Source organism: Canis lupus, chromosome 26, assembly GCF_011100685.1.
Source record: "Canis lupus familiaris isolate Mischka breed German Shepherd chromosome 26, alternate assembly UU_Cfam_GSD_1.0, whole genome shotgun sequence".
Lineage (NCBI taxonomy): Eukaryota > Metazoa > Chordata > Mammalia > Carnivora > Canidae > Canis > Canis lupus.
The window spans coordinates 23685350-23711969 of NC_049247.1; the positions used below are offsets into that span (position 1 = coordinate 23685350).

Here is a 26620-nt window from a genome sequence, read left to right on the forward strand (position 1 = left end):
CTGTTCACACTAATTTCTTCCTTCTCTAAATTCCTTTTCCAACAGGATCCCACAATATAACACTCTCAGTTGATTTGTGTAGATTAACTCATGTCTTCAACCAGATTTTGAATTCTTGAGGGCAAGTGTCTTGTCTTGTTTTCTATCTCCCTGAGCGAATATCATAGTCCTGGACATATACTAGTTATTTGTACTACTTTGAATGGCAGCTGTGGTAATGGCACAGATATGGAGGGAAAAGCTCTTTGTTCTTTCTTTTCATTCTATTCTCTTTATTTTCTTCCTAGCTTTCTTTCCTTTTTCTTTTTCCTTTTTCTTTGCTTTCAATTATCCTTCTTAAGCCTATGACTTTAGCCTAACTGGTGGTATTCAAGACAAATTAAGCATTTTTAGCCCTTACTATCCTTTCTTGGGTAGATTATAAATAACTGTTTGAGCAGGGTAGAGGAAAACTGGTACATGCAGGTGGGTAAAAATTCCTCAATGCTTGACTACTCCTTTTTATCTTTGTGTCTTGTTTAGTTTCAAAATGCTTTTTTTTTTTTTTTTACCCTGAAGGTTTGAGGGGAAGTTCCCCAAATTAAAACTTTCTGATAAATCATTAATAAATCCATCACTTTATTAATGCAATGAATTATTTTGTTTTCTTTCTTATGCATATAAAACTCCTAATCTGAGACTGATGCTTTTGAGGTAGTGAAATGCTGAGCAAATTGGGCTTAACTACAGAAAACTCTTGGGTGGAAGGTGTGTGTGTGAGGGGGTGCTGTTAAATGAGCTTTGATGCAGGCAAAGTAATAAAGTTAGAAAACAAAAGCTTATATTATGAAGTGTTGAGCTATCATTTATAACCCAGAAAAAATATTTTGAATGCTTACAGATTGTTCCATATAGCAGTGATCCATAACTTCTATGTGTTCATGGCACACTTTTTTTTTTTTTTTTTTTTTTTATGATAGGCACACAGTGAGAGAGAGAGAGAGGCAGAGACACAGGCAGAGGGAGAAGCAGGCTCCATGCACCGGGAGCCTGACGTGGGATTCGATCCTGGGTCTCCAGGATCGCGCCCTGGGCCAAAGGCAGGCGCCAAACCGCTGCGCCACCCAGGGATCCCGCATGGCACACTTGATTGCTAGAAATTTTAGTGGCATGTTTGAAGATATTAAAAGATCAAAAGAACACCAAACCAAGTCAGTGATAAGTACAATATAATTATGGAATAGCAATGTTCATAATGCCTAAAAGTATCCTTAGGACTGCACTATTTTATAGTTGATATGTAGCATCAAGTCACTAGTAACAACCACTTACCTCTCTAATCTCATTCTTTTATATAATTACAAAACAACTTTCTCATGTAAACACAGTCTTTCTTTGTCGTTTATCTGATATTGTGCTATGTTTCTTGACTCATATCTTTAGAAGTATATCCTTCCCTAAACAAAACTGAACAATAGCAATATTATTAATATATACCTGAAGCAGAAATATATTTTACGTATAGATTAAAACTTGTAGCAATCTTGTGAAGATTCTTTAACTGTACAATAGTTGCACACCTCCATCTTAAATCAAGTAAGTGTGCTTACCCATTTCAGGGACCAATAGAGTTTTGGGCATTGCACAAAGCTGTGGTATTTCCATACTAGAAGTTTTGTTTTAGTTGCTCCACTTCATGACAGAGATGAACTGACAAAAGTAACTGAAGTAGTAAAGAGGGGTAGTGTAGCTTTCCTACAGATACACACTATAACATGTGTGGAGGGTATTAATAAATTGTGTAAACCAAAATGTAAATATGTTAAGGAAAGGTTTGTAGGATGAAATCCTAATTGAGTGTGAACTCTTTCCCCGCTGAATATTTATTTATTCAGCAAATATTAATTGGTTTCCCTCTATCTGCCTAGCACTGCTCAAGCTGTAAAAACACAGGAGTTAATGGGATAGACAAGGTCCCGGCTCTCTGGAAGCTTACATTCTTATATCCTCAAGGGAGGATAAACAATAAACAAAAATGGTATTAGATAGTCCTCCTGCTATGAAGAAAATAAAAGAAAGGTAGTGTGCTGGAGAGTGCCGAGGCAGGGAAGGGGGAGGAGGGATTAGTGGGCAGCCTATGGAAGGCCTTCAGAGCTAAGCCTGAAGGGCTAGAGGAGTCGGTTTATGCAGGTCTGTGAGAGACAATGACATATGACTAGCAGAATAGCACAATAGTTAACATTGTAGGTGCTAAGATCAAATCCCAGCTCTAACATTTACTAGCTTCATGTATAATTATGATAAGGATACCTACTTAAGAGTATTGACTACATAAGAATGAATAGATGGGGATCCCTGGGTGGCGCAGCGGTTTAGCGCCTGCCTTTGGCCCAGGGCGCGATCCTCCAGACTCAGGATCGAATCCCACGTCGGGCTCCCGGTGCATGGAGCCTGCTTCTCCCTCTGCCTATGTCTCTGCCTCTCTCTCTCTCTCTCTCTCTGTGTGACTATCATAAATAAATAAAAAATTAAAAAAAAAAAAAAAAAAGAATGAATAGATGTAGAGCATTTAGGAAGTGCCCAAATATTATCATCATCAACTGGAGATAGCATGTTCCAGAGTATAGCTGTGCAAAGGCCCTAAGCTAGCAAGGCATCTTGTATGTTCATAGACAGAAAGGGTGCCCTGAGCCTGGAGCTTAGTGGGTAGCAGGGAAAGAAGCAGAAGTGTAAGATCTCATGAGCTAAGGTAATTTTTGGATTTTATTCTAAGGGCAATGGGAACTGTTGGGATGTTTTAAGCGAAGGAGTGACATAGTCTGATTTGTATTTTCAAAAACACTTTTTAGCTATAGAGCAGAGAATGAATTACTGGAGGAATAGTTTGTAAGCAAGGAGATCAGATGAAAAGAGATAGTGGTAGTTTGGAAGGGTGATAATAATGGATGGACTTGGGATATGCTTTGGAGATGGGCCTGGATGGTCTTGCCAATGGATTGGAATGTAGAGGGAGGAGGAAAGGCTATATATATTTTGCTATTGCTTTGGTATCTGTGAATATATTCAGTATGAGTAACAGAAACCGTCGTTGAGTGGTTTAAAGGCCCCTCTTTATTAGGCAACACATTAATCTGAAAAGCAGAAAATGTTTTATGCAATGTTAAGAAGAGATGAATGTCTGCTGTAAATATCTTCTGTCATAATTGGAGTTAGATTGAAGTTATAACGGATTAGCATTTTGTGTAAAACAATTACAAACCTAACTCTCTTATGAATTGCTTCAGGGACCAAATAATGTGTTAATAAAATTATCAGCTACTAAAGGATCTACTTTTGTTGTATTAAAAAAAAAAAAAAAAAAAAAAGCTCAGAGCACCGAGAAGCTAGATTTTGTTGTGAAAAATGGGCAGAAAAAAAAAAAAAAGAAACATGGGCAGGCAGGAAGAATAGGCATCATTTGTTTGGCAGGGCAATTACACCCAGCATGAGCGAAGGAGAGGTTAAGTGTGTATCTTGCCTGTCCGGCAATTACACCCAGCATGAGCGAAGGAGAGGTTAAGTGTGTATCTTGCCTGTTTGGGACGAACCTGTTGCGGTAGGCACCTCTAGCATCACATACTTCCCATACTCTACTCACAAAGCAGCTTTCTAAATTTTGTTTGATTTTCCAAGTAGATTGTTTTGCTAGAAAAATATTTTTTTTAATTAAGTCCACTATGAATCAGTTGTCTTAGAGTTTAAGCAGCACAAGCCAGTTTACCCAGGATCTGATTACCTGTGATTAAGTTGTTTGCTAAGGTTTTAAGATCAGCAGAGCTGGGGGAACAAGTCTTAGAGTAGAGAAAAGTAACAGAAACACTAAAACTTTCTGATCAATCTAACCTCCTCATTCCCACAGTGTCAAAGACCAAATATTGAAACAGATGAATAAAGGGCATTTTTTGTGTTTGGACTTAAACTTATACCTTTTACCTGTCTTTCAGACCTTCTCCAGATCTTTGGACAAACTATACAATATATCTGGGCCAAACATTTGCTCCAACTACAAGACAATCATTTTATTTGATATAGAGTATGTCTCTCATGAAGATATGTGTCCCTCTTTATTTCTAGCTTTCTTAACAGGAGAGCAAATAGCAGTGATCTCAAAGTTTTAAGGGCAGGATCAAAAAAATGAGACCTGATGTCATAGATCCTGGTTCCTTTTTGAATTTTTCTAGTTTTCTTGTTGCCATTCTGGTCTTCCCTGAATTACTGGAGCAGCCGCTTAATTGCTCTCATGGTTTCTACTTCTTCTTCTGCAGTATTAAAATAGCCAGGGTGATCTTAAAAACATGCAAATTACTCCCATGCTTAAAACACTTCAGCATATTTCTAGTTTACTTAGATTAAAATCCAAATCCCTTATCATGGCCATTAAAGCTCCACATCCTCATCTCCCACACTGTCTTACTTGCTTACTCATTGCCAGCCACTTGGCTTCCTCTTTGACCCTGAAGGAGGCTTATTTTCCTATCTTAGAACTTTGTGTTGCTGTTACCTCTGCCCAGGATACTCCATCCTCCTCCAGATCTGCACATGACCCCTTTTGTCACTGAGGCTTAGCTTAAGCATTATCCCTTCAGGGAGGCCTCCTTGGCCCTTCCAAACCAAATCAGCATTCTCCCTTCTTTTCTCTATCACAGCTTGTGTTTCATATTGTTCACAGCACTTACTACTATCTGAAGTTATTTTATTATTTGTTGACTGTTTCTCTCCCCTGGCTATATATTCCAAATAACAGGGATCTTTTTTGTCATGTTCACCACTTTGACTCCAGTGCCCAACACAAAGCAGACATTTGATAAACATCTGTTACATGAATGGTTTCTCAACTGGTCTCACTGTCACTTACCTATGCCTGGTCAGATACTTGACTCTGCATCTTAGTTTCTCTAGCTATGATACAGTAACAACAGAATTTGTCTTCTAACTCCTATTTGGCATGGAGGAGAAAAATTAAGTTATCTTTATATCTGGAAATATTACTCCTGAATAGTGTTGTGCTGTGAATCCAAAAGGTATGTAGGTAGTATAGTAGGTATACAATAAAAATATTCTTCACCTATTACCAGATAAGGTTCTGGATTTCTTTTTTGTAAGTAATTTCTTTCTCTGTTCCCTTTGATATTTCTAGAAGGTGACTGAGATATACCAGTTCAAATTCAAATACACAAAAGAAGGAGCCACAATGGATTTTGACAGGTAGAATCTAATTGTTTAATGAACATGAGAAATAGGACTGAGGTAAACATAAGCTTCTTGAAGCCATAGACAGATCTTATATTTCCTTTGTAACTTCCCCACACTAATCCTACAAAAACTCTATTAATAATAATAATAGCAATAATTTTTTAAATTTCTGAAATCCATGGATGAAGTTGGTGAGAGTAGAGTCTTCCTTTGCTTCTTTTCCTCTTTTCCTCATAGGTGATGTTAGTGGGGTCTAAAGGTAGTTAAGCTTAGTGGTTAAGAGTTCCAATTCCTAAGGCAGAGAGATCTATCTTGGAATACTCTATTATTTGTCTAATTTTGGACAGATTACTTGACCTCCCTAAATATTAGTATTCTCATCTGCACAGTGGAATTAATGATATTTACATCATATAGTTGCTGTGGCTGTTAAATTACAATACATATACAAAGCTTTGTCCATGCCTGGCGTATATTAAAAAGCCAGTAAATGGTACTTGGTGGTAATGGTGGTGATGGTAGTGGTCCTTGGAGGCTATGGTGGTTGGTGGGTATCACTGCAGTAGAAACTATATTAATGAGGCTGTCTTCATGGTGTTGATTGAAGAACTCCTAAGATTCTATGTAGACACTAACCTGAAGTTTCTCTATTGCTATGCCAAGATATTAATCTCTGCCCTCAGTATAGCCAGACGGGGTCTAGAGTAGATGAAAATCCTGAACTGTTTTGCCTATAAATGCATTCTCATCTATTATCCCAGTATGTCATACAAATGTGATTTTCTATATGTGTCCCTGTATGGAAAAGATTGGAAAGCACTACATTTTCTTAACAAGTTTAAAATGCCAAGTTTTAGGTGTACTAACAGGTTAAAGAGCAAAGACAAGGTATTTGCTTAAAAAGGTCCCCAGTACAGGTAGAGATGTCTTATTGAAGAGCAACATTTATTCCCATCCTAGTAACTTTTGAATTCAGATAGATGTAAGTTTTGCTGACGAGAGGGAATAGAAGTAGAGGGGATGGATGGTGGTGAAGAGTCCTGGGTAGTAGAGGCTCCGAGTCGAAAGAATGAGTGCCCATGAAAGGAACAAATCTGAAGAGAAATGTGACCTAATTCTCAGTTTTCTGCTATTAGCTCTGTTGTATCATTTACTGCAAGTTTGAGGATTTCTCTTTGAGATTCACTTCCTTAATCATCCTCTCATTTGTAAAACTTACAGACAGCACTAAGATGTGCAGAGGAAGTAAGTTCTAGGAATGAGAATTAAAATATTAATCATCATAAACTAGCATTTATATAGCATTGTATAGATTGTACAGCACTTTCCATAGATATTCTCCCATATTAAACAGTTGCCTTTTACTCTCCAAAATTTAAATATAAGTACTACCGGCAATCAGATTAATCTCTTTTGTTATGAAGGCACATATGCCAAGTGGAGAGCAGTAAAACAGAAATAGCTAAATCTTTCAGCTACTGAGGAGGAGAGAAGGTAATACATATTACCAATTTCCTAGAAACCAAAGATAGACATTTATTTAAATGATCAGTCATACAAAATTACCATATCATTTCTTCCATAGTGAAGATAATTTCCCTTTTAAAATAGTGCAAGGGAGTCTTGCGTATGATTTTACATGGATATGATTTTATGAATCTGATATATACTGAGAGATCCCATAAGCTAAAATGCTATAGTCCTTCACTCTAGTTACCTATTTCAAATTGGTTAACTCTTAGTAGACAAGACTTTGTTGTTCAAAATAAAAAAAGGAGCAAATATATTCACCTAATAATGCCTATTTTATGAATTCACATTTCTTCCAGTAGCTCAGTTACTTAAGATTATTTTTCACTATTGAGTGCCTTCTACGTGAAAGGCATTGTACAAATATATTGCACTGATAGTCCTTCCTAGAAGCAACTCAGATATAAGACCAATTTGGGAATAAAATTTTGGAGAAAAATAAAAAATATTTAGAGTTAGAAGGTAATTTGGTTCGACTTGTATATTCATTCATTAATCCCATAAGTATTTATTGAGTGTTTACTGTAGCTAGCACCAAAAAGTACTGTGGACATGAAATATAGAACCATGTGTAATCTAGAGGGGCCATATAAACCATTATAAACAGGAATAATGTATAGGAATTATCAGGGAAAACTTCCTTGAAGAGGTGAGGATGAATTCAAGAGTCAGGAAAAGAAGTGGGAAAAGCACAATACAAGCAAACAAAATGAACTCATATACAAATACCTGTGGATGAGAAGAACTGGGTAGTATATGCAGATGAGGTTAGAGGTGAGGGCGTGACTGGCCAGGAAGGGCATTGTATGCATACCATTATTTAATTTGATTGAAAGGTAATTGGTATAAAAGAAGAATTCTTTTTTAAGGATTTGTTTATTCATGAGAGACAGAGAGAGAGAGAGAGAGGCAGGCAGAGACACAGGCAGAGGGAGAAGCAAGCTCCATGCAGGGAGCCTGATGTGGGACTTGACCCAGGACTAAAAGAATTTAAAGCGAGAGAGTAACAGAACAGATTTTCCTATGACGGAGGTATATTACTGCAACAGTGGCGTAGAGAATGTTATTGCAGTGTGGACAAGAAGAAAAGTAAGAATAGATAGCCATTGTTGCAATCCCAGTAAGAGGAAGGGATATCTTTGACAGATAACTAGACAGTAGAAAGGCCCAGAGCTGATGACTGATTTTCAAATAGAAAATCTGGGAAGATATAGAAGTGTGTATAAGCTTATCTCACAAATGAGGTAACTGACCTAGAGTATTTAAACGACACAGGTCATTCAGTTAGTTAGCAGAGGACCCAAAATTAGATGTCAAGTCTCCTAATTCCAAATCCATTGTTCCCACTATTATGGCATGTGGTTATTTGTAACTTAAATTTCTAAAAATTCAGGTCATATTTAAAATGACTTAAGGGAGGATGAGCACTGTGTTATGCTGTATGTTGGCAAATTGAACTCCAATAAAAAAATACAAAAAATTAAAATGACTTAAGGGAACTTGCTATTTAAGAAATCCATTGTATATACATTGCAAAAAGTATAATCACTGATCTCATTTACATTCTAAAAATGGCCTCCAGTGTTGTGATATTTATATTTATTTGATCATATGGTAAAAAGTTTTGTTCTTTTTGAAATAGATTTTCAATATTACATATGATTGAAAAGTATGCTGTTTTTCTATGTGGTTATAGCAGTAGTGCAAGCTTTGAAAGTGGGACAAACAGTGAAGATATTAAGAAAGCCAGTATTCTACTGATCCGTAAATTATATATACTGATGCAGAACCTTGGACCCCTTCCTAATGATGTTATACTTACTATGAAACTCCACTACTATAATGCAGGTAGGTGGAGACCTCTAATTAAATTCCTTAAGTAAAAAAAAAAAAAAAAAAAAAAAAATTCCTTAAGTATCAAAATAATATTTTATGTAGAGAAATTTTGTAAGCATCTGAAAGAGATATTTGTTGCTACACATGAAAGACTAATTTGATTTCTTCTATTGAAACTCACAATTTTCTTGGTTTTCTGCCCTTTCCATTTTGCAGTGACTCCACATGATTACCAACCCCCTGGTTTTAAAGAAGGGGTAAACTCACACCTCCTGCTGTTCGAGGGGGAGCCTGTTAACCTGCAAGTGGGATTGGTCTCCACTGGTTTTCATAGCATGAAAGTAAAAGTCACAACTGAGGTCACCAGAGTGTCTGATTTGGAGAACAATCTCTTTCAGGAGAACAGCACTACTGAGATTGCTCATCAGGGTCTAGACTTCGATGAGGAAGAAGAGGAATGCAACAATCACGTAAGGCAAAGCTGTAGCGAATCTCCATTGATTGCTTCAGTTAAGCTAACATTTTGAATTCCTATACAGGTTATATCACAGTGACAATCCAGTTATATCCAGTGCCAGGTATAAAAAACTAAAACAAAACTAGCCTCTGCCCTCAGGTAGTCTTTATTGTAAAAAAAAGTACTGTCTTCAATAAGGGAATATACTTTGTCAGTTGAAATTGTCCAATAACTAGTAGAGAAAAAAAGACTTTCCAATATACTTCTTTTATGAATTTAGAAAATTTGGGATTTTCTTTTTCTCATTTATAGATAACATTTTGAAGATTTAAAAGATATTCTAGGTGTTTATTCTTACTCACTGGAAGTATAAGTAAGTTCTTGATTACTGGGATAATTGAGTGAGGGGAGGTTGGGGGAGAAAAAAAGTTATGGATAAACTTAAGTCAGAGTGAAAACAAAATGATAGTCAGTTGTTTTTATGAGGAAAGAGAAACAAGCTCCAGGGAAAGCCAGAGGGCTGGGGGGTTTGGAGCCACTGGGGGCAAATGGCTAGGGCCCTGAGCCCTTTACTTTCCTACTTCCTTCAGTAGAGACTTGGAGTTGAGTACTTACCAGGGCCTCCTGTGCCCTAGTAAATCCTACCCTGTCATCTGTATAACAAAGTTTACTGTATGTCAACATTGTATTAAAAGGGTTCTGAGTTAGACATAAAAATTTTTCAGACTGCTTAATGGGAAGTGATGCTATAAAATCTTTTTTTTTTTTAATTTTTTTTTTAATTTTTATTTATGATAGTCACAGAGAGAGAGAGAGAGACACAGGCAGAGGGAGAAGCAGGCTCCATGCACCGGGAGCCTGACGTGGGATTCGATCCCGGGTCTCCAGGATCGCGCCCTGGGCCAAAGGCAGGCGCCAAACCACTGCGCCACCCAGGGATCCCGATGCTATAAAATCTTAACAGGAGCTATTTTCAAATTAGGATGCTAATTTATTTGCTTGAGATCATTTGAGTCCTACTTAAAGAGATGACTATAGTAAATAACTTCTGAAGATTCTTTCTGGGTCTTTAAATCTGTGTTATATTTAATATATTGAAGAGAAGTCTTAATATAAATAATATAACCAAACAGGATTTTTTTTTCCTTCTTCACAATGTATTTTCACAATGTCACACATGCTGATGGCTTTAGAATTTGATGCAACTTTCTTCTGATTCTGTTCTAGGAAGCTATAGCTAACATAGGCTGGTTTAAAAAAATTAAAGGTTAAGAAAAGAATGGGCCTGTTTCAACTGGATTTTTATCTTTTTAAAATTAAGATTTTTATCTTTTTAAAATTCTTTTACCAATGGAAATGATGGGACACCTGGGTACTCAATGGTTGAGCATTTGCCTTTGGCTGAGGGCGTGATCCCAGGATCTGGGATCGAGTCCCACATCGGGCTCCCTACAGGGAGCCTGCTTCTCCCTCTGCCTGTGTCTCTACCTCTCTCTCTCTCTATCTCTCATGAATAAATAAATAAATCTTTAAAAAAAGGAAATGAAAGTGGACAACTTGAGAATGAATAATTCATTTGATAGATTAAATAAGGACCCTGGCATCATGACCTGAGCCAAAAGCAGATGCTTAACTGACTGAGCCACTCAGGTGCTCCTTATTTTTTATTTCATAGATTTAGAATCATGGAGTATGAACCATTTGTTCACTCAACATTACGTTGTGAGATTTATCCGTATTCTTGCATGTTGTTGTAGTCCACTTTCACTATTCATTCCTCTAGCGTTGATGGGCATTTGGATAATTTTCTAGTTTTGACTATTATGAATAGTACTGCTCTGAACATTCTGCACATCTCTTTCAATGAATTCTGTACACATTTCTGGTGGGAATAGAACTGCTAAGGGTAGATTTGCTGGGACAAGGATATGTGTACATTTAGTTTTAATAGGTATTACAAAACAATTTCAAGCTCTGGAGAAAGCCAGAGGGCTGGGGGGTTTGGAGCCACTGGAGCTATATTATACTCCCATTAGCAATGTATGAGAGTTATAGTTGCTCTACATCCTTACCAAACCTTGGCATTTTCTATCTTTTTAATTTTAGATATTCCAATGAATGTGTAATTTTATGTCACTATGGTTTTAATTTGCAGTTACCTAATGACTAATGAAGATGAGCATCTTTTCCTATGTTTATTGGCCATATTGGATATACTTTTTTTTCAAAATTTTATTTATTTATTCATGAGAGACACACAGAGAGAGGCAGAGACATAGGCAGAGGGAGAAGCAGGCTTCCTCTGGGGAACCCGATGCGAGACTCAATCCTAGGACCCCAGGATCATGACTTGAGCTGAAGGTGGATGCTCAACCACTGAGCCACCCAGGTGTCCACATTATGTTGGCGTTGTAACCATAATTTTATCAAACAGCTTGACCAGGAATGTTTTCAACTTCTTTGTTCTCACTTCTCAACCCTTTGGTTACCATTTCCATATGTTTTGCCTTTGAAGTATTTCTTAAGTTTGGCCTTACTGCCATTGCACTGATTTGGTCTGTCATCGTTGTTTCTTTGTGAATGACAACTTAGTCTCTTTACGGAGTCTCCTTGATACCATCATTGCCTCTTTAATCTGTCCTCTGGAGTACCAGAGAATGAGAGTACTAAAACTATGATAACCATTTTCAAATATTTCAAATTCATTTATTTTATGTAATTTCAAAGGACAGAGGGAAAGGTAGGGAATGAAAATCATAGGGAGTAGTTAGAGGAGGTTGATTTTGGCTCAATAGAAGGAAGAACTTTCTCTTAAAAAATTTGAAAGCAGTATTATGACGACATTAAAATAATTTAAAAAGCAATGCAAATCTTCCAACTTTCCTACCATCCTATTGACAATGTTTTCATTTTGATATGTTCTATCACCTCCAGTCTTTTTCTACAGATATACATATTTGTATATGGCTTTAATCATGGTCTATATATATTTATTTATATACATATATGTACATTTGTTTTACTTTTATACTTAACATTAATGTTAACTTTATAAATATGTTCCTCCTTAATCTTCACATTTTTAATTTTAGTGATCTTTTGCTTTATTTAGTTTTTTGTTTTACTCTGCTCTTTCCCTACTTTTAAACATTTGTGCTCTCTCTGTCTAAAATAAGTAAGTAAGTAATAAATAAATTAAAACCCATTTAGGCTAATTCCTTATTTTGCTATTAAGATAAATACTTTTGTGTGCATGACAGAATTGTTGTTTTCTAAGGACATAATATCAGGAGTGAATTGTACAGAGCCTAAAAATTTCTATAGCCCTTGAGTGAGTATTACTGAATTATTTTCCAGAAGCTTGCTAGCTTCTCTACCTCCTCAGGATGGATTTTCTGACAATGACAACTGTTTAATAAATCTGGCTGTCTTGAGAAAAGTGAATTCCTTGTCACTAGCTGTGTTTAAGTACAGATATATACTGTGTTCAAGATAGAGTATAGATGATTGTCTCCAGGATGTTGCAAGAGAAAATCATGATTTAGGGGAAAATTTGGAATAGTTTGACCTCTGAGATCCCTTCCATGCTGAGATTCTCTGGGATATTTTTAAAATTCCTATAAAGAATAATGCCTTGCTAAGCACTGTGAGAAAAACAAAGACATACAAAATATAGTTCCTGCATTTGGGAACTCTGGCTGAAGAGACAGTACTTATATAATATAATGAGAAATAATAGTGGAGAGTATACGAATGATAGAAATAATATTAACTAACAACAGAGCATTGTTCTCAGGGTTTCACATGTATTATCACTTTTAATCTTCCCAGCTATTTTATGAAGTAGATTCTATTATTATCCTGATTTTATAAATAAGGAACACAGACTTAGAGGAATTAGCCCAAGGCTACATACACAGTGAATAAGTACCAGGGCCAGAATTCAGATTAAGGCGATTGGATTCCAAAGCCTGTGTTACTATAATACAGAAATAAGGATAGATTGGCACTATGTGGGAAGGTTTCATTGAATTGGTGATTTTATGGATGAATTCTATTTCGACTGGCAGAGATTAAGGCAGAGGATGTTCCAAGCAAGTTGGAAAGTACAGTATAGTACAGAACTTCTGCCTCAAAAAAAAAACAAAAAAAACAAAAAAAACTTCTGTCTCTATGACTTGTAATTCCAATACTGAATTTTCCATACCTTTCCTTATATTCTGTGTCTTTGTTACAATCTCTACACTTGACAATCTCTAACTCAAAGTTAAAAAAAAACTTTTCTAAATAAAATTTTCTATTAAAATAGAAAGTCTACAAAATCTTGATCAAACAGCTTATACTGCTTTTTTACCAGTGATCTGTAGGAAAGAAACAATTTAACATATCATATTACTGTGAGACTATTATAAGATTAAAAAAATATTTTAATCCAATTTTCTTTTTCAGGTTATTCCTTATCTCAGTCATAGAAAGAGAAGTATAAAAACATTTCACCCATAGTTAAAATTATTCAGTGTTTGTACTATTCATTTTTTGGTATGATCCTTAAGATCCAAGAAATGATGTAAAAGTGAGATCATAATTTGAAAATAAGTTCAAAAACAATAAAAGCACACAGATTTGAAATTTGAAAATTTCAAATTTCTGCAACACCTTCAGGACAGGTCTTCATTCCTAATAGGGATGGTTTGGGCTTAAGACTTAACTAGTAAGGCCACACAAACACAATGGCACCTCATAGTCTGGGAAGTTGGGCCTGTTGTCTGTTGTGTTCATTGGACAGATAGCAATAGACCTATATGCCAGAGACCCCTGGACAGGCTGCTTTAAAGAAGCCACTATATAGTGACAATCAATACATATTCTGGAATTGGATGCGAAATCTTATTTAAATTTGATGCTAAGTTGAAATACTAAGGGAAAAGTACTTCTTTCTAATAATTAACTCAAGCTCCTTAAAAGACTGGTAATTATTGACATATACAGACAACTATAAGAATGAAGGACTGATGTTGCCCATATCTACTTTAGAAATTGATGGTTCCAGCTTATTAAACCATTATAGCTGTTTTGGAATTCAATTTTTTATCAGGTTTTTAGATAGGGGTTCATATGCCATAATTTTCTAATTTTCTGAACTCCTTAAGAGTCTGTACCTCTATGTTAGAAAAAGTTGCTAGATACTCTACACATCTTTTCTAGTGCTTCCTTTGTACCTAGTAATCTTGATCCAGCATGGTATGTTTTTTTATCTGTGGCACATTTATTTAACTGATACATGAATAATTCACACAAAATGATGTTTTTTGAGGATAAGCTAAAGGCAGGATTTTTTTAAATGTAACAGCCATAAGTATTTCTCTTTTTCTCTTAAAGATCTATTCATTCATTTAAGAGAGAGAGCATGCACACAAGCAGGGGGAGGGACATAAGGAGAGGGAGAGAATCCTCAAGCAGACTTCCTGCTGAGTGTGGAGCCTGACTCAGGGCTCTATCCCAGGACCCTGAGACCATGACCTGAGCTATAACCAAGAGTCTGATGCTTAACCGACCATGCCACCTAGGCACCCCCAGCCAACCAGTATTTCTTAAAAACCAATTCAATAGTTTATCATTTTGTCTAGGTACATGAACATTTTTGGATGCATTTTTCTTCCCTGTATTAAACCCGTTTTTCACCCTTTTGTGCTAACACATTTGATTAGTGCAAATGATTTGTTTTTGAGAAATTATAATGTAAATACATTCTAAGGAACCAAAGTATGTAGTCCCATTTAAGTGTGGACTAGAAAGATTTTCTGAATTCCTTAGAATTGCTTTGTATTCCAGCTAATGGATTGAAACAAGAGCCTTTTCATTTAGAACCTATTTTCTCCTACTAAACTCTGAACTGAAGTTTTGCATTTTTGAAGTATAGTCTGATGATTTTCATAGCATCACATCTCATGAAACATATATGCTTTGTATTATACAATGTAGTGTTGGCAAGGATATCTTAGATTCTTGGAAGTGGAGTTGATTATTGAAAACGTTGAAAAGGCCACATTTTCTACAGAAAATATTCAGACTTAAAAACCACACATTATTCTCTATCATGGAGCTATAGTCCTTTCCACAAGTTTCTTTTTGTCAAATAGGAAAATTTTTTCAATTAATTTTTGTTTTGCTTTATAGAATGTAATTGCTATCCTCTGTTAACCATGCAAAGAAATTCAAAGTTGGTTGAATTTCCCACAGTCTTTTAGGTCGTTTCTTTTTTTATATGAAACATTCTATAACATCTTAGAGAGATATTTCTAGTGGGAAAAGCCACACTGGTGATCTGTGTATGTTTCACTTATATAAAGATATAGAGTGTATTGATATTTATTATAGCAGAAGAAAAGTTGAGCATAGTGAATAACCTTAGGTAGGAACATTCTGGATGTACTATTATTAAGTCTTAGCATTAAAATAAGTTTTGTTTAAAAAAAAAACAAGAGTAAGACTGAGAATGTTCTGTTTGCTTAAAAGGATACTTGTAATAGTCTGAAAGAATACAATGTTATCATTATACTACAACTATTAAACTAAAACTAATATTAGGTTTTATTTAAATTAGAATTTCTTTTCTCTTCCCGTAAGTGGCCTCAGGTGATCACTGAAAATGGTTTGTTGTTCACTTGACCCAGAAAACCCTACAAAATCATGCAAATCAAGAGGTTCAAATCCTTGTGTTCACTTTAAGAACACAAGTGAAACTGCCCAGGCCATCAAGGGTATGCATATTCAAAAAGCCACTAAGTATCTGAAAGATGTCACTTTACAGAAGCAGTGTGTGCCATTCTTTCACTACAATGGTAGAATTGGTAGGTGTGCCCAGGTCAAACAGTGGAGCTGGACACAGGGTTGGTGACCCAAAAAGAGTGCTGAATTTTTGCTACACATGCTTAAAAATGCAGAGAGTAATACTGAATTTAAAGGGCTTAGATGTAGATTCTCTGGTCATTAAACATATCCAGGTGAACAAAGCCCCCAAGATTTGGTAAAGAATTTATAGGGCTTATGTTCAGATTAACCCATACATGAGCTATCCCTGCCACATTGATATGATCTTTACTGAAAAAGAGCAGATTGTTTCTAAACCAGAAGAGGTTGCACAGATGAAAAAGATATCCTAGAAGAAACTGAAGAAACAAAAACTATGGCCAGTCGTAAATTCCACATAAAATAAATGCAAATAAAAGTTTTAAAAAATTAGAATTTTTAAGTGAAGTCTTTGTGGAGGTTTAGTCGATTGCATATTGGAAAAAATACAATGATAATGTTACTTAATTATCTAGAATTATATTTAGCTGTTGGGTTTTTCTAATACTTCCTAAATATGCTTCTAGTTTTCCATTTGAGGCTAAATTGTCTATTGATAAACAGATGAGATTATGATTTAAACAAATCCAGGCATCATAGGGAGAGTAATTATTTTAGCATTTATATTAGGATCTCAAAACTGAGATCTAAGACTTCAGAAGACTGGTACTTCAGAGTGGTAAAAAAGAACTAGAAATAGGGGCACCTGGGTGGTGTAGTTGGTTGGAGCATCCAACTCTTGGTTTTGGCTCAGGTAGTGATCTCAGGATTGTTGAGATAGAACCTAGAGTCCCCTGCTCGGTGCAGTGTCTGCTTCGGATTCTCTTTTCCTCTCCATCTGCCCCTCCTGCTTGTGCTCTCTCTCAAATAAGTAAATCTTAAGAAAAGGAGAAGAAGAACTAGAAAAAAGTTATATATATACTTTATGGAGCCACGATCTCAAATTTGCTTCTTCCTGCATGATGGAGGGATCCTCCTTTGATAACCAAATTTAAAATAAGAGGAAACTTTGTAGCTAATGGCACTATTTTGATATTTAAACAAGTCTACATTAAGCTCATTATGAAGAAAGCTTAAAATATTCTAAAATATTCTTATTGTAAGTTATCAACATTTATTCAGTGAACAAATTTATATTGAAGCCTATCACACATCAATCATTGTACATAGATAGTGTACACAAAGATAAACAGGCCAAATCCCTGATTCAAAACTGCTTAGGAAAAATAACACATAAATAGCTGTCATATAAATATGAATATCACCATTTATTAAGTGCCTACAAAGGGATATATATATATATATATATATATATATATATATATATATATATAACTTCAGTTAATCCCAACAACTTTGCATAACATTTTATAGGTGAAGAAATGGAAGTACATAGACATTAAATAGCATGTCCAAGGTTGCCTGACTACAAACTGTCAGAATCAGTATTTGAATCTAGTTGGCTTCAAAGCTCATACTCAATCCATTAAATATTTCTTTTTTTTAAGATTTATTTATTTTAGAGAAAGAGAACAGGGGGAGGGACAGAGGAAAGGGAGAGAATCTCAAGCAGACTCCCACTGAGGGTGGTGGAACCTGACCTGAGGCTCCATCTCATGACTCTGAGATCATGACCTGAGCCGAAACCAAGAGTCACCCAGGTGTCTCTAAATCCATTAAATCTTATATTCATTCATAAAAGGGAGAATGTGAAAAATCCCACAGGACAGCAAAAATCCAATAAAATGATCCAATTCCACTTTTAGTCCTGAAGGAATAATGTCAATAGACTTGTCTTGGCTTAAACAACTAGGAAACTGGGGACAAAACAGAAGCAGCTGTTATCAGACAACAGAAAGTATAGAACTATGATCCTTGAGAGAAGAAAAACAGGGTGAGCTTTAAAATTGGCCTGACTTTCTGTCAGAAGGTACTTTCAGGATCACTGCCACAATTGAGGAGAACCTAAGCAGAAATGGCAGTTTGTGGAGTTGAAGAAACAGAGATTGGAGTTGGAGGAAGCTAAAGCAAGTTGGGGACAGAATGTCAGAAGGATGGGACCTATAAAGAGAAAGAACTCCAGAAACTGGTATAGGGATCCCCTGAGTCTTTGGTTGAATAGTTAGCTTCTCAAATGTGGTTAGAAATTCTGTAAGGTTGGACAAAGAAAACTGTTGGGGAGTTTTCTCCCCAGGTGTAAACAACAATTCGTAGAGCTGTCACAGTGGTGGGAAATGTTCACAAAATTACCAGTTACGTGGAACATCCCTGTTGAAAACCTGGAACATTCAGTGGGGACTCCAGAACAATTATACCTTAGCAGTGGAACTAAACCAATTCTTTAATGAAGGCCTCCAAATTTAATTTTAAGAGCTTGAAAACAAACCTTGAAAGAATCAAGCTTATTTGCCTGCCAAAACAAAATTCAACACTTTTTTTTTAAAGATTTATTTATTTGAGTGAGTGTGTGTGTGTGAGAGAGAGAGAGAGTGAGTGGGGACAGGGGCAGAAGGAGAGAATCTAGAAGCAGACTACCCCACTGAGTATGGAACCTAATCTCACAACCCCTGAGGCCATAACCTGAGCTGAAACTAAGAGTTGAACACTTAACTGGCTGTACTACCCAGGAGCCCCCAAAATTCAAAACTTATTAGAGGAAGACAACTAAGTCCAAACACTGAACTGTGTAAAATTCTTACTGTTCAGAATCCAGTAAAACTTTATTGACTTGTAAAGCAGAAGGAAACACATCTTTTTAAAGTAGTATCTATGCCCAGTGTGGGACTATTTAACTAATGATGCTAAAATCAAGCCTTGCATGCTTTACTGACTGAGCCAGCCAGGGCCCCGGAAAACTGACCTATAACCAAAGAAAATTAGTTAGTAGAAGAAGACCCAGATATGTCAGGAATGATAAAATTAGTATTAAAATAGCTATTATACCAAATGCAATGATAACCTATGTTTGCACAAAAACATGTATACAAATGTTTACAGTGGCTTTATTTGTAATCTCCAAAAACTAGACAATCCAAATGTTCCTTAATGGAAGGATGGATGAACTTAAAAAGAAACAAGTTGTTAAAACATGTGACAATGTGGGTCAATTGCAAATACATTTTGCTAAGTGAAAGAAGCCAGAATCAGAAGACTACAATCTATACTACATATAGAATGATACATATGATTCTAAAAATACATTTTTCTTTCTTTAATGGCTTTATTGAGATATAATTAATATACTATGCAGTTTGCCCATTTCAAGTGTATAATTGAATGGTCTTTAGTATATACACAGGGTTGTGCAGCCATTGCCATGGTCAGTCTTAGAACATTTTCATCACCTCAAAAAGAAACCCCACATGCTTTAATTATAACCTCCATATTTCCCCATTTCTCCTCTCCTCTCAGTCCTAAGCAATCATTAATCTATTTTCTGACTCTATAGATTTGCCTTTCCTGGATATTTCATATAAATGGAGTCATACAATGTGTAGTTTTTTTGCGACTAGCTTCTTTCACTTAGCATTATGGTTCATCTATATTTTAGCCTATATAAATACTTCATTCCTTTTTGCGGCTGAATAATATTCCATTGTATGGATATACCACATATTGTGTCCATTCATCAGTGATGGATATTTGAGTTGTTTCTACCTTTTGACTGTTATGAATAATGCTACTATAAACATTCATATACAAATTCTTGTTTTTTTTTTTTAAGATTTTATCCATCCATTCATTCATGAAAGACATATACAGAGAGAGGCAGAGACACAGGCAGAAGGAGAAGCAGGCTCCATGCAGGAATCCTGATGTGGGACTTGATCCCAGATCCCGGGATCACACCCTGAGCTAAAGGCAGTTGCTCAACTGCTGAGCAACCCAGGCATCCCCATATACAAGTTCTTTTTGAACACCTGTTTTCAATTCTCTTGGGTATATAACTAAGCATGCCATTGCTAGGTTATATGGTAACTCCATGTTTAATTATGTGAAAAATTCCAAAACTGTCTAATAAAGTGGCTGCATCATTTTACATTCCCACAAGTAGTGTATGAATTCCAGTTTTTCCCGTATTTTTACCAACATTTATCATCTTACTTTTTTATTCTAACCATTCTAGTGGGTATGAAGTAAGTGGTATATTATGTTAGTTTTGATTTGCATTTTTCTGATGACAGATGTCAAGTGTGCTTTCATGTGCTTATTGTCCATTTATATACCTTCCATGGAAAAATGTTTATTCAGATCTTTTGCCCACCTTAAACTTAGGTTGTTTGGTTTTTTATTGTTGAGGTTAAGAATTCTTTATTTTTTCTGGGTCTGATTTCTTATCAGGTATATGATTTGCAAATATTTTCTCCCATTCTATGGGTTGTATTTTCACCTTCTTGATGGTGTTATTTTTAATTTTTTTTAATTTACTTATGATAGTCACAGAGAGAGAGAGAGGCAGAGACACAGGCAGAGGGAGAAGCAGGCTCCATGCACCGGGAGCCCGACGTGGGACTCGATCCCGGGTCTCCAGGATCGCGCCGGGCCAAAGGCAGGCGCCAAACCGCTGCACCACCCAGGGATCCCTTGATGGTGTTATTTAAAGCACAAATGGCTTTCAATTTTGATCCGTTTCATGGATCCATTTAATTTGGATCCATTAGCCATTTTTCTTTTGTTGCTTACACTTTGTGTGTTTGTGTATTCTGTCTAAGAATTAATTGCCAACTCTAAGGTCATGAAGATTTATATGCCTCTATTTTCATGTTAGAGTTTTTTATTTTAGTTCTTACATTTAGATCTTTGATTCAAGTTAATTTTTAGGTATAGTATGAAGTAATGATCTGACATTCTTTTGTATGTAGATATCCACTTGTTCCAACAACATTTATTCGAAAGATGATTCTTTCCTTCTGAAATGGCTCTAGTGCTCTTGTCAAAGATCATTTTGACCATAGACACAAGGGTTTACTTTTGAACTCCCAATTATATTTCATTAGTCTATATGGCTGTCTTTGTGCCATTACCATAATGTCTTGATTACCATTGTTTTGTAGTAAGTTATCAATTAGGTATGAGTCCTACTTCATTCTTTTTCAAGATTGTTTTGGGTATTGAGTTCTTTGCAATTGCCTATGAATTTTAGAATTGTTTAAATTTTCAAATCAGAAATCTGTCAGTTTCTACAAAGAAGTCAGCTGGAATTCATAGAGAGAATGCATTGAATCTCTAGATCAATTTAGGGATTATTGACATCTTAATAATACTAAGCTATTCTTGATCCATGAACATGGGATATTTTCCCATTTATTTAGATTTCCTTTAATTTCTTTCAGCCATATGTTATAGTCTTCAGAGCATAAGTTGTATTTTGCTAAATTTATTTCTAAGTATTTTATTCTTTTGATGCTATTGTGCATGTAATTGATTTTTTAAATTTCATTTTTGGATTGTTCATTACAGGTGTATAGAAATGCAATGAATTTTGTATATTGGTTTTGTATCCTGCAATCTTGCTATGGTGGTTAATTTTATATCAAGGGTATTTGGAGGGTGTTTTGATAAGATTAACATTTAGACAGATGAACTTTGAGTAAAGCAGATTGGCCTTCATAATGTGAGTCTGCCTCATCCAATCAGGTGAAGTCCTGAATAGAACAAAAAGACCATCCTCCCCAAGCAAGAGGGAATTCTCCCACAGACTGCCTTTAGACTTCATCTGTACCAAAGGCTCTCCTGGGTCTGCAGATTGCTGGCCTTCTGACTAGAACTACTTCATTAGTTCTTCTGGATGTGAAGACTGCCAGCCTACAGGGCAGATTCTAGATTTGCCAGATGGAGTCCATAATCATCTGAGCCAACTCCTTATAATAAATCTATATACAAAAAAAAAATAAATCTATATACATATATACATCCTATTCTGTTTCTCTGGAGAACTCCTGAGTAATATATTCAGTGAATTTGTTAGTTCTAATAGTAATGGATTCCTTAGGGTTTCCTATATATAAGACCATGGTATGCAAATAGATACACTTTTACTTCTTTTCTTTAGGATTTCATTTATTTATTTGAGAGGGGGGAGGGCCAGAAGGAGAGAGAGGGTGAGAATATCTCAAACAGACTCTGCACTGAGCACAGAGCCCAATGTGGGGCTTGATTCTACGACCCTGAGATCATGACCTAAGGTGAAATCAAGAGTTAGATACCTAACTGACTGAGCCACCCAGGAACCCCTACTTCTTCCTTTCTAACTTGAATATCTTTAATATATTTTCTTTATCTAATTGCCCTGGCTAGAATTTCTATTACAGTGTTGAATAGATGAGATCAGAGTGGACATTCTTGTTTTATTCCTGATCTTAAAGGTGAGGCATCCAGTCTTTCACCATTAGGTATGTTTATTGACTATGATATTTTTGTAGATGTCCTGTATTGCATTAGTTCCCTTCTATTCTTAGTTTCCTGAGTGTTATTTTCAATCATAAAAAAACTGTTGGATTTTGTTAAGTGCTTTTTATGCATCTATTGATGTGAATTATGTGATTTTTGTTTTTTATTCTTTTGATATGATATATTGCATTAACTGATTTTCAGATATTATGGTTGATCTTAGCCAAAAGGCCAAGAAGTGGTTATTAATTGATTTTCAGATATTAAACTAAGCTTGCATTTCTAGGAAAGATACCACTTGGTTACAGGACATATTTTATGTTCCTGGATTTGGTGTGCTGTTATTTTGTTGAAGACTTTTATGTTCATATGTATAAGAGATATTAGTCTGTAGTTTTCTTTTCTTGTGATGTCTTTTTCTGTTTTGGTATCACAGTAACATTGGCCTCATAGAATGAATTTGGAAGTGTTCACTCCTGTTTTTTTGGAGGAGTTTGTGAAGAGCTGGTATTAATTCTTCTTTAAATGTTTGGTAGAATTCAGTGGTGAGGCTATCTGGGGCTGGGCTTTTCTTTGTGGATAGATTTTCTTTTCTTTTCTTTTCTCTTCTCTTCTTTTTTTTTCTTCTCTCCGCTGTTAATTCAATCTCTTCACATGTTATAGACTTACTCAGATTTTCTATCTCTTCATGAGTCAGTTTTGGTAGTTTGTGTCTAGGAATTTCCCTTTAATCTAAATTATCTGATTTATTGATATATAACTGTTCCTAGTATTCCTTTATACTTTTTATATTTTGGTAAAGTTTATAGTAATGTTAACTCTTTTATTTCAGGTCTAATAATTTGCATCTTCTGTTTTGTTTTCTCGGATAATGATTTGTCAAATCTGTTGATCTTTCAAAGAACCAGCTTTTTACTTCACCAACTTTCTCTATTATTTTTGTATTCTCCATTTCATAAGTTTGCAATATAATTTATATTATTTCTTTTCTTCTGTTTTAGATTAAATTTATACTTTTTCTAGTGTCCTAAGGTGGAAATTGAGGTTATTTGAAATCTTTCTTCTTTCTTAATACAGGCATTTATACCTCTACAATTCCCTCTAAGCACTGTTCTAGTGGTGTTACGTTTTGTTGTGTTCCTGTTTACACTTTTATTCATCTTGAAGCATTTTCTGATTTCACTTTTGATTTCTTCTTTGATGCATTGGTTATTTAGGAACACGTTGTTTAATTTCTACATATTTGTGAATTTCCTCAATTCTATTTTGTTACTGATTTCAAATTTTATTCCATTGTGGGCAGAGAACATACTTTCTTTTATTTTTTATTATTTTAAATGTATTGAGGTTTGTTTTATGCTTTAACATATGGTCTGTGCTGGAGAATGTTCCATGTGCACTTGAGAAGAATGTATATTCTGCTGTTATTGGGTATAGTGTTCTATAGATATATTAGGCCTAGTTGGTTTATACTGTTGTTCAGATCTTTTATTTCCTTGTTAATGTTCTGCCTAGTTGTCCTCTTCATTATTGTAATTGGAGTGTTGAGGTCTCCAACTGTTGTTGTTGAATTGCCTATTTCTCCCTTCATTTCTATCAATTTTTGCTTCATGTAATTTTGTGTTCTATTATTAGGTATATATGCTTATAAGCATTTTATCTTCTTGTTGAATTGGCCCTTTTATCACTGTAGAATGTCCCTCATTATCTCCATTAACAAGTTTAATCCATTCATATTAAAGTTGTTATTGATAGAGTTGGATTTATGACTGCCATTTTACTTTTTGTTTTCCATGTATTTTAGTGTTTTTATTCCTCTGTTCCTCTTTTTATTTTATTTATTTTTTCCTCTGTTCCTCCTTTACTTTCTTTTGCATTGAGTGGATATTTTTAATGAAGCATATACATTTCTTTAGTGTTGTTTTTCTTTTACTATAAATATATATATTTTATGGGTTGCTTTGGGGCTTATCATATACATCTTAACTCATCGAAATAATTTTTAGGTTTATGCTAGTTTAATTCCAGGGAGATGTAGCAATGTTATTTCTATATAGTTCTGTTCCCGACCCCCAACGCCCTGTTTTTTGTGGTATTACTATTATGCATATTACATCTATTAATGTTACAAACCCAATAATATATTGCTATAATTACTACTTTGTCATCTGTAGTCATTTCCTTAGCCCAGTGCAGCTTTGCTCTCACTCACCTGCTTTATGTTAATATTGGCAAATAATACTACATTTCTTTATGTTATAGGTTGGAAGAATACATTACATACATACTTTATGCAATGAGTTTTTAAATCAGTTAGGAGAAAAATATGCCTTTATGCTGCTTTTTATTTATTATTTTTATTTATTTATTTATTTATTTATTTATTTATTTATTTATTTATGTAATCTCTCAACCCAACAAGGGGTTTGAACTCACAACCCCAGAATCAAGAGCTGCACACTCCACTGACTAAGCCAGCAATGCACCCCTATACTACCTTTTATAATTATATAATTACCAATACCATCTCATTGTCCTTTGTTTTTTCATGGCAATTTAAATTACCATCTAGAGTCACTTGCTTTCAACCTGAAGCATTTTCTTAGTATTTCTTATAAGATGGATCTGTTAACAACAAATTCTCTCATTTTTTGTTGATCTGGGAATGTTTCATATATACATATATAAGGTTTTTCTTGATATAGGATTCTTCGTTGACAGTTTTTCTTTGAACAATTTGATTATGTTATCCTATTGCCTAACTGGCCTCCATTATTTCTGCTGAGAAGTTAGCTGTTAGGCTTATTGGGGTTCCCTTGCAAGTGATAAATTGTTTTCTTTTGTTGCTATTAAGATTTTTGCCTTGTTTTTGGCTTTTAGCATTTTTATTTTGATGTTTCTATTTGTGGTTTTCTTTGCACCTATCTTACTTGTAGTTTGTTGAACTTCCTAAATGTATACATTAGTGTTTTTCAATAAATTTGGGCTAGTTTTCAATCATTATTTCTTTAGCTATTTCTTTCTTGCTCTTCTCTCATTGTACTTCCATTATGTGTATATTGGTACACTTAATGGTGTCCCACATTTCTCTGAGGCTATTGCATTCTCTCTTTATTTCTTTATTCCTTCCTTCCTTCCTTTTTTTATAGGGGTAGATTCCCAGAGGGAATTTTCCTATTTTTTTTTAAAAAGACTTGATTTATTTATTTGAGAGAGAGCAAGCATGAGTGGGAGATGGGGAAGAGGGAGAGAGAGAAGAGAAGTAGACTCCTCACTGAGCATGGAGCTGGACGCGAGGCTTGATCCCAGGAACCTGAGATCAGGACTTGAGCCAAAGGCAGATGCTTAACCTACTAAGCCACCCAGGTGCCCCTCTTCTCATTTTTCTTTATTCTTTTTTCTCCTGGTTTTTGGATTGGATAATTTTTATCTATCTGTCTTCAGGTTTGATAAATCTTTCTTCTGTCAATTCAGATCTATTGCTGAACCTCTCTAGTGAATTTTCCATTTCAGTTCTGTTGAACTCCAGAATTTCCATTCAGCACTATTTATAATTTCTATCTTTTTATTGATATGCTTTATTGGATGTGACATTGTCATCACATTTTCCTTTATTTCTTTAATGATGATTTCCTTTACTTCTTTTTTTTTTAAAAGATTTTATTTATTTATTCATGAAAGACACAGAGAGAGAGAGAGAGAGGTAGAGACACAGGCAGAGGGAGAAGCCGGCTCCATGCAGGGAGCCCGACGTGGGACTCGATCCTGGGTCTCCAGGATCACACCCCGGGCTGCAGGCAGCGCCAAACCGCTGCGCCACCGGGGCTGCCTTCCTTTACTTCTTTAATAATATATATATAAAGGATATTTTGAAGTCCTTGTCTGTTAAATTTGATACGATTGCTTTCACAGGTATTATCTGATACCTGCTTTTTTTCCCCCAGCGTACGGGTTATATCTTTCTATTTCTTTGAATGTCCCATAATTTTTTTTTTTTAAACCGACAATTTAGATAATGTAGCAACTCTGGTTCTGGCTCTTTCCTTGCCTTCTGGTTCTTGTTATTGTTATTTTTTCATTTGGTGACTGGCTGGTTTATTTTAGTGAAATCTACTTCTCCCCTGTAGTATTAAGCTTCTGATGTTGCTATTCAGCCCTGTGTATACCCATAATCACCTTGATGGTTTTGTCAGGGTTTTCTTTGTCTCTTTCCCTGACCTCAACCAGCTGTTAAACTCAGTCATTTGCTGCTGATTGTTTTCAATAGTGTTCTGGGCATAAACTGCTCTAGAGACTAGTCCAATCAAATTTAGGCTCCTTTGAAAGGAGTTCCTGAACTTAGTGTTT

General features: G+C 35.3%; 1 protein-coding gene across 6 annotated transcripts in view; it reads left to right on the forward strand.

The window, feature by feature from the left end:
- Nucleotides 1-26620, forward strand: part of HORMAD2 (HORMA domain containing 2) — an 88558-nt gene that overhangs the window by 24236 nt on the left and 37702 nt on the right. For 5 of the 6 annotated variants that reach the window (XR_005379368.1, XM_038575622.1, XM_038575626.1 and 2 more), the window contains 3 exons: nt 5156-5223; nt 8438-8589; nt 8794-9047. Coding sequence is in view for 5 of the 6 variants with exons in the window: in XM_038575622.1 (XP_038431550.1) it covers nt 5156-5223; nt 8438-8589; nt 8794-9047 (474 nt within the window). In the remaining variant the exon portion in view is untranslated. The remainder of the gene's footprint in view (nt 1-5155; nt 5224-8437; nt 8590-8793; nt 9048-26620) is intronic. The other variant, XM_038575623.1, reaches the window with a different exon arrangement.